This window comes from Stegodyphus dumicola, chromosome 1, assembly GCF_044657685.1.
Source record: "Stegodyphus dumicola isolate Sdum_Otavi_A_Nest chromosome 1, ASM4465768v1".
In the NCBI taxonomy this organism is placed as follows: Eukaryota; Metazoa; Arthropoda; class Arachnida; order Araneae; family Eresidae; genus Stegodyphus; species Stegodyphus dumicola.
The window spans coordinates 123,935,839-123,944,937 of record NC_140768.1 but is presented as its reverse complement, the minus strand read 5'-3'; the positions used below and the strand labels follow the sequence as shown (position 1 = coordinate 123,944,937).

Sequence of the window (9,099 nt, the reverse complement as noted above, 5' to 3'; positions counted from 1 at the left end):
TTAAGATCTTGAAATATTCTTTATTAGCATCAAAAACAAGAAAAAATATCAGCACTTCTCATATGGTGTAACATAACATACACTTGAAAAATGTTTTTCAAGAGCAAATGTAATAAACTTTTAAAAATCTAAACATTTAAAATAAGAAATCAACAGGAAGCAATTATCTATAATGATTTTTACTGATATGCAAATGCCCAGCACATTAAAAAATTATTTCAAAACATACATATCAACTATGTATAACTTCTATTAGTATTTTCTTTCACATTTCTGTTCTTCATCTGAATTCAAAGTTAAGGTTTTTCTTTTTGCATACGAATAAGAATTAATCGCAATTAATAATAATTATAAATATAAGACATCGGAAAGGAATATTGTGCAAGAATAATGAAGTCACATTTTAAAATGAAATAAAAAGATATTTTTACAAAGGCTTCACTGAAAATAGTATCATATTTACTTGCATATTTCCCCCTTCTTTTTGTGCAAAAGCAGTGTGAAAAATTGAATTTCCCAAGGATGCAGTGACAGTAAGAATAAATTAAATGAAAAGTATTCATGAATAAATTACAAGTAACACTCACATTATTTATTTAAAAGAAACCTGCATTGCAATTAGAATACACAGTAATATTAACATTAGTAATACCAACACCTGAATAAGATATTTTCACTTCTACTTCCTGTACCTTGAATCTCATTCATTGCTACTTTTTATTCATGAGATCATTTAATGCTACTGAACATTTTGTCTGTGTTATTTGCTACAGCTTGCAAGTCTTTGCCACAATCACCACACATTCTGTCTTCCTGTGGGTGATGATCTTCATTACCATCATAATAATGGTGCCAGATGGGATAAGCACATCTATCCATCTATGTATAAGACAGACTGGATCAGCATGTCCAATTCACCTATGAAACGACTGTGGTGTCAGATGATTGGATCACTTGTCCAATGATCTTCTCAAAAAGATTGCTGGCAATTATTTCTCTTATACCTTTTAATTATGATTCGTTGCTAACAGTGTACAATTACACAATTTTATGATAAATCACCACCCAAGAATGTATAGTTTTAACATTTTCTAATACAATGTCTAAAATAACAGACAATAAAGAGTATTACAATCTTTAAAACCAGAATAAAATGAACTACAAATTTCTGGTTAATTTATCAAACAGAAATATCTTTGCTTTGCTGAAAAACAAAGAAGAAAGATCATTGATTATGACATCACAAAAAAAAAATTTATTTCAAGTTGCATCTTACATATGCTATGGAGGCCAAGAAAATGCATATCAACTAACAACTATATTGTATTGCTTGTAGGTTCTCATACTTCATTCCATAAAAGAGAGAGAGAGAGAGAGAAAGAGAGGTTTTTGAATGTAACATGTCATAGAAAATGTGGAACTACTCTGATATGCGCCCTCAAGTCGCCAAATATTTTTGGTGAGAAACTTCACGCTGCCATATTACTATCTAAATTTTTGGTCTACATTTTGAACATTTAGCTTAAAATGTCTCCAAAAATGCTGTTTTCGCACATACAGAAACTACGTTTTGAACACACAATTTAGCTAAAAATTCAAAACAAAAACAAAAAATTTAGATAGCAAAAAAGTAAAGTTTCTAACCAAAAATATTTGACAAGAATCCATGTACACAGCGACATGTTTTAACTTAAAAAAAAAAAAATCTACGACTTGCACAATGTAGGCAACGAACGAAGCTACAAACTACGCAGACCTCGCTTTAATAAATTAACATAACAACAATAAATTTCAAAGAATACCATGTACACAGCATCCTGTTTAAACTTAAAAAAAATTCTACGAATTGCACAATTTAGGCGAGGAAGGAATCTACGATCTACGCACTCCTCGCTTTAATAAAATAACATAACAACAATAAATTTCAAATAATACTATGTACACAGCGTTCTGTTTCAACTTTAAAAAACATCTACGAATTGTACAGTCTAGACAATAAACAACAAAATAAACTAAAATAAATTTCAAACAATTTAAAAAAACAACAATAATGACAGAAATTCATACTAAAGAACCAATGAACATAACATTCTACAAAATAAGAACAAGGATAAAATAAAATGCACTTACGATGAATTAATGCGTTTTTGAATAGCAGAAATATAAATTTCATACCGCCTTTAACATGCCGCCACGTAATCACTATCGTATTTACATGACAGCCAGACACACTATCCAGAAAATTTATACTATGGTTCACAAATAAATAAAATCACAAATCCCTACTTCTATCATGCACTGCCATTAAAAATAATCTCCCAGACCCTCTTTCCACAGTTCCAAATACCCACTACCCCTCAATAGGATAGCCACAATCATATTTCCTTTTGCCGAACTTCAATTCAACATTTACCATTTTATCTTTCCCTCCCATCTTCTCAGACACAGAGGCGAACCAACGAGCTCCAGCGAAAGATTTTTCAACGTCAACAGGGTTCCCATAGAACACGCAATCGCAAGAAAAACCAGTGCAGAACACATATCGCCACATTTGGTGAAATTAGGGCGTATATTAGAGTTGTACTGAAAATGTTGTATGAATACTTCTTTTAAATTCAAAGTTTTTTAAATTTTTTATGAAAAACATATTTTTTAAAAATGTATATTTATCAAATGCTAAATTTCACTAATACTATGAAAAAAATCAATCTCAGACATACCTTATATCATCATTAAGAATTTAAAAAGCTACTAATTTTCTCAAAAGAATTTTCCTTCATCCCCGAAATCATATTAGCTCTCTCTCTATATATATAAACTAATAATTCATAATAATTTATAAGAAGAAAATTTTCCATGTACTACAGAGGCTGTTCACACATTTTTTAGACAATGTATATTGTATTCACAAAACTAAATTACATAAAATTCTTGTGTTTTAAATGTTCTATTTAACATCCCTTATTCTGAACTATCTTTCGACACCGCAATTTCCAGGATAATAATGCCTTTTAAAGTGGCAGAAGAGGTATTCTATCCCATTCCTCCCGAACAGCTTTCCAGAGTCCTGTTAGGGTTTTGGGACAACGTTTGGATAATGCAGTTTTTAAAAGTCCGAAAGCACAAAAATCCATAGGTGACACATCGGGAGATTTAGTAGGGATATCAGTGAAGGGTATGGCCTTGATACCAGTTTTTTGTTCCATTTCTTTTAGGAAATTTACAGTGGATTTTGATGTGTGACTGCTAGCTTTGTCCTGATGGAGTCTCACAGATTGATGGCACTGTGGGTAAAGCGACGGTATTTCATTCAGAAAAATTGGCGACAAAATATGTTCCTGATAGTATTTGGAGTTAATCTTGACATTTTTTTTGCACTCTCTTTATTTCTAACTTGCCATGATAAGAAAACCCAGCAACAATCATGAATCCTTTAGAAAAACTTTCTTTCGATTCTTTGAACCATGTACTTAAATTTTTTTCTCCCTTTTTATGATAATAAATGGCTCTTTTTTTGTTACAATCATTTAAATACACCCATGTTTCATCTATTGTGACAATTGTTTTCCATTTTTCTTTGGATAAGTGTTTCTCATATAGAATTCTGCAGCGTGTACTGCGTTGAGCAATATGCTTTGGAAGAAGACGATGCACATAGCGTTTTTTCGTTTTCTTAAGATTTAAATCAACATTTATCATTTTGTTTACAGTGGACATCGAGCATTTTAATGATTTTGCAACTGTCCTTTGACTAGGGGGATTTTCTTTTAACATTAAACAACGTACCTTTGCAATAGTCGAAGATTACTGTTTGGAAATTTTGTCCCACTTGAGGCTCCAATTTGACATTTTTTTTCCTTTCTTGTTGACGATATTACCTATCGACACTTTAGATATCACAAAACCATGACTCACATCGCTTTTGGATAACGGAGTATGCATATTTCTCTTCGGAAAGAGCGTAAATATAGCCTTCGAACCACTGCTTTGTTAAATTTGCCATTTTGAATAAAAACAAAACTTTCAAGCACCAGACGATAATTTAGACTTTTAAAAACATAGTACAATTGCAATTACTTCTTTTGCAGCAAACGATTTTTTATTATCGCTTATCAAAATCATCTAAAAAATGTACGAACGGCCTCTGTATCTCCAAGGAATACAAATTCAATTTATGGAAAGTTTTCTTCTTATAAATTATTATGAATTATTAGTTTATTACTTTATAGGCTTTTTAATTTACTATTAATTACTTTATTTTGAATTTATATATAATTAGATGCTATTTACTAAGAATACAAACATATATATAACTAATTGAAGTAAAAAGAAGAAAAAAAAGGGGGGAACCTATGTGGTCAAAAACTTTGCGCGTTGTGCTGTAAAATTTAGAAAAAAGTTAAAAGAAAACACCTATTTCATATGCTAAAAAGTTCTTAAATACTGCGCTTCTGTGAAAAAATTAACATAAGCAAAATAAGGTGCAATGAAATATATTACATATATAAAAAACAATACAAACCCTTGAACATTCACAAATAAAAATCAATACTAATAGTAAGCAATGTGCTAATCAAAATACGGTATATTTTAAAACATTAGAATAAAGTACAAATAAATTTTTTAAATATATTTGTGCACCTAGTAAATAGCATCTAATTATATAATGGTGGCTATAATCAACATTTCACACTCATAATTAAGACACATTTTAATTTGTAATCGCCATATTAAATACTGTTAAATTACAGGTTTTGCATCAAACATATTCTTTTTGCTTTCAATAAAATGCAATAAATGGGTAAAATTTTTTCAAAAATTTCATTACTTGCATACTTAACCCCTTGTATTTTCATAAACCAATGAAAATCTGATACAGGCCTAGCAAACACAAGCAAGCACTTAAGGTGCTCATTGGCATAGCTATAGCTTTTGCTGCTTATGGCAGCTTCCGAGTTTGGCATCCCTCTTTACATAAAAACAAATAACTAAAAATATGCTAGATAGATATATAGAAAAATGAATTAAAAACTCTACATTTAATTTAAAAAACTTTAATTTCAACAATTTAAATTGATATTATGTTGTTTGTATTTTTGTTTCCAAAATCATCAATGACATTGTAGACGTCTCCCAGATTGCTCCTGTTGCTGCCATACAGATAGAAAAGAAAGACCTTTTTTTAAAAATTTTTATCTATTAAGTACTATTTAAAATGATTTTTATTTAGAAAATTCTTCTGAGAACTAGAAAAATTTACAGTTGAGAGGAAAGTCTGCAGTTGTATTACAATATGCAATATCGAACAAAGGTACAATATCTTCATTCAAAATAAACTGCAAAAATTCAAAATGACCACCATTCTATGTATGCATTTCATTTTCCAGAGCAATAACAGAAATAGAACTTAGAAATACTTCTCTCTTAATAAAAAATATTACTATGACTAATTATGAATGTCACTATGACTATATTATAGTTGATCCTGATAATTTTCATTCAAAAGTTTCGACAGAACAAAAAATATAACAAGAGTATGCAGCCATTGAAATCTTGTAATTTCTTTAAATATTTTGTCTATAGTAAACTCTTCTTCTCAGTTTAATTCCGTATAGCAATTCAGAATCTCATTATTTTTCACCTGCATCAATGATCCGCAAGACTAATCCCTACAAAGTAATGTTTCATGTGAAAAATGCTGCCTCCAAAAATATGCCAGTAGGGGCAAATTGCCTCCTCCCCCCCCCCAGTGAGGGTGCTTATTTTCAGGGGCATGCTGGACAGCATGTTTTGAAGAGTGATGTTATCTCAGAACAATAACAAAAAATAAAATAGCATACACTTGCAAAAAATGTGGCCAATTGAGTAATAATGCGAGTCAATTTAACTTTCAAAATATGGATGAAATTCTTGTTTTATTATAGGTAGGGCTAGATCAGGCCACAGTGAAATGTTGAACTTATATTCAAAACCTTTAAAATTCAATGGAAAAAATAGATACCGTATTTCCGTACATATATCCACCCTTTATATACTAATTTTATTGTCAAGAAGAAAATTATGTGAATCATTTAATTTCCACAGAATGTGATTATGGTAAGTTTTGGCTTGCATGATTACGGTAAAGCCTTAAGGGCTATCTGCCTTCGTGGAGGTCTTTCCATGGGAAACTGGTTTCATGTGAAAAATGCTGCTTACACATGGGGAAAATGACAAAAACGCCAATGCAACCGGCCCATCCGTGTGATTATTGTTAAGAACATAAGAAAAAAAATATTCATTGATAAACTAAAAGTATTTATCACATTATTTATTTAAAAGAAACTTAAATTCTAATAAGAATAATAGTAATATTAACACAATTACAATGGCTAATTAGATATCTTCATTTCTAGTTTCTTTATGTTAAATCTGTTGCTCTTATCGCAGTTTCGGCTATCATTCAGCCCCGTATCACCCATAAATAATCACAGAAGGCGAATGCGCGGCCGACTCATCGAAATCTAAGACTGAACATCTGTTGATGTTTGCTTCACTGCGATTAGTTGATTATTGTATTATGGTAGTATACAGTTCAATAGTTAGAAGGAAAAAGTTTAGTGTGATCTTCACATGTAGTTTTGTGAAGGTTTGTCTTTGTTAGTACAAAGAAAAGAATCACTATTGGGCCAAATCCTCTTTAAAATTTAAGGGAATTTCTTATCTCAATGCACTGAAATTACATGAATAATTTTAAAATTTCCAGAACCTGAAGCCGGAAAGGTACAGTGAAAAATATATGAGAAAATACAGTATTTGGCAATGAATATTTTCATGAAGCTTCAACTAAAAGGAGGGAAAGACAGAAATTCAAAGAAGATTAATTTGATATCGAATCAAGCATGTTCTTCAGTAAAAATCAGCCTTGTTTCAAGTATAATACACCCATTTACTTATTTTTAAGCAAGAAGCAAAGCCTATTTGTATACAGCAGAAATTTTACATGCTGCAGTGAGGAAAATATCAAAATGTGGTATTTAATAGAATGCTAGGCATAAGAAACATACAAGCTTAAAAAAAAGGTGGGAGAAAACAAACTACAGCAGGCAATGCTTAATGTGATCACATTTAATATTACCATTCACATACTGTTATCAATTCACAAACATCCTGCTCATTTGTGTATGAAAACATAGAAATTACTTTGTGTATTGCTTAATGTTATCAAAATATTATAAAATGAACTTTTGAATGTGAAATAATGCTGTTAAATATAAGATAAAATCACTGAATAAGGTAATAAAAATTCTCAAATGACACAGACATGCTACTGAATGAGGAATTAAGTTGCCAAGAATCTTGATTTTGATTTCAGCCAACATATATCACAAAAGATATTAAAGAACTGTTTTAAACATGCCAATCTTTTAATAAATGATGAAACAAAGGAAATTGAATCACTAAAAATGTCTGCACCTAACATGAATTTTGAGGAATTTGATGTTAGTTAACTTAATGAAAAAACTCAAGTTGAAACATCAATGATAGAAGATTCTGACGCTTTCCGACATAAATTTCCAGAAACAATATGAACAGTTCATAAATTAACTTTTGCATAATGATTCCAAATAATCAACTAATAATGACTTTTCCCTAATTAAAATATTGTGAAAGTAGATATTTATATGTTTCTAGTTATATTTATATTGGATTAGTTAAATACCATTGCTATTTTGAAGGATACTTTTCTCAACAATTAAATGCTATCAAAACAGTCACTGAAAAACATAGTTGCAGATAGTGGCACTTAGTAAACATAGTGACACTTACTGTACTCGGCTTTTTAGTGTTCTCAAATTTACTTTGCCCAGAGTATAATGTTAACTTTTGCTTATTTTCACATATTTAATACAATATTTTTCCATGTCAATTCTGAAACTTAACAAACAATATCAGAAGTAGAATTATTTTAACAGAGTAGCATTTCCTGGTACTGGAATGACATTTTATTAGAATACATCATTATTATTATGATATTAACAGCTAGCAAAATTAATTGTGTTTTGGAAAGATCTACCAATTTTGATGACTAGATGACAGTGCTATTTATGGCCTGAAAATACGCTATATATATATATATATATATATATAAATAGCATAGTTTCTGGATTGAAAAGCTCTGATATTTAAAAGATGTCAATGTAATTGATGACTTAATTTAAATTTTAATGTCTGCTGCGATGATAATGCGCGATATGCAATTCATGGCTTGGAAGAAAGAACCACACACCAATACAATTTATGGCTTAGGGGTACTGACAAGAATTCAATTTATAACTGCAAAAAATTTTGGAAAGTTTCCTGATATCTACTAGAAGGTGTCAATTTAATAAATCTTGTTACATATGGAAAACATCAATGCACTAGAAAAAAGTAGCTGCCAGATAGCAATGCAATTTAAAGCTTGAAGCAAAATAATTTCAAAATCCTAAAGTTTAATGTAGTTTATCAGCTGAAAAGTAAATGCAATTGGTGGCTAGACCTTAATCTCCAGTGTATTAAAAATCGAACTCAATTTTAAATAATTCAGGATATTAATGTGAAACATGTACGTACACACATATTTTCAAACAATTTTATTAGAGAAGCTACAACTATAATTAAAAAAATATTAAAAATTAATTTATGTTTCACAAGAACAAGCTTAATTTTTGTAGACGGCTGAACTAACAGCTTTCTTTGCTAACAAATAAAAGTTTGTGATCCGAAATACATTTTGAAATTTTGGCTTTTCACTTAAGTATCAGATTAGAACTTGAAATATGTACATTAATAGGTGTTGGAGATGAGCAATTGCCAGAAGGGAGAGAATGGTTCATTGAATGTAAAGAATTTTGGTAAGAAGTCCAGTTATGCAATAAATTATCCCTAAAATCTTTAAGAATTGGATTTTCACAGGGATTTCTAAGCCAAAACCTTCACTTGTATTGTGTAATGAAAATAAAAAATACTTCAATCTGCACAACATATAGGCTATAAATACGAAGGATGTTCTATACTGTGTTGTAGTTACTCAGGTAATTAAATGAACTTGAAAGCAAATTAAGAGAGATTTAACCA

The 9,099-nt window shown here is 30.1% G+C and overlaps 1 protein-coding gene across 1 annotated transcript in view; it reads right to left on the bottom strand.

The window, feature by feature from the left end:
• Positions 1–9,099, bottom strand: part of LOC118203789 (phosphoribosyl pyrophosphate synthase-associated protein 2) — a 77,753-nt gene continuing 68,654 nt past the window's right edge. Inside the window, exon 11 of the mRNA XM_085819946.1 lies at positions 1–284. Within this exon, the coding sequence (XP_085676072.1) occupies positions 237–284 (48 nt within the window). The 3' untranslated portion in view covers positions 1–236. The remainder of the gene's footprint in view (positions 285–9,099) is intronic.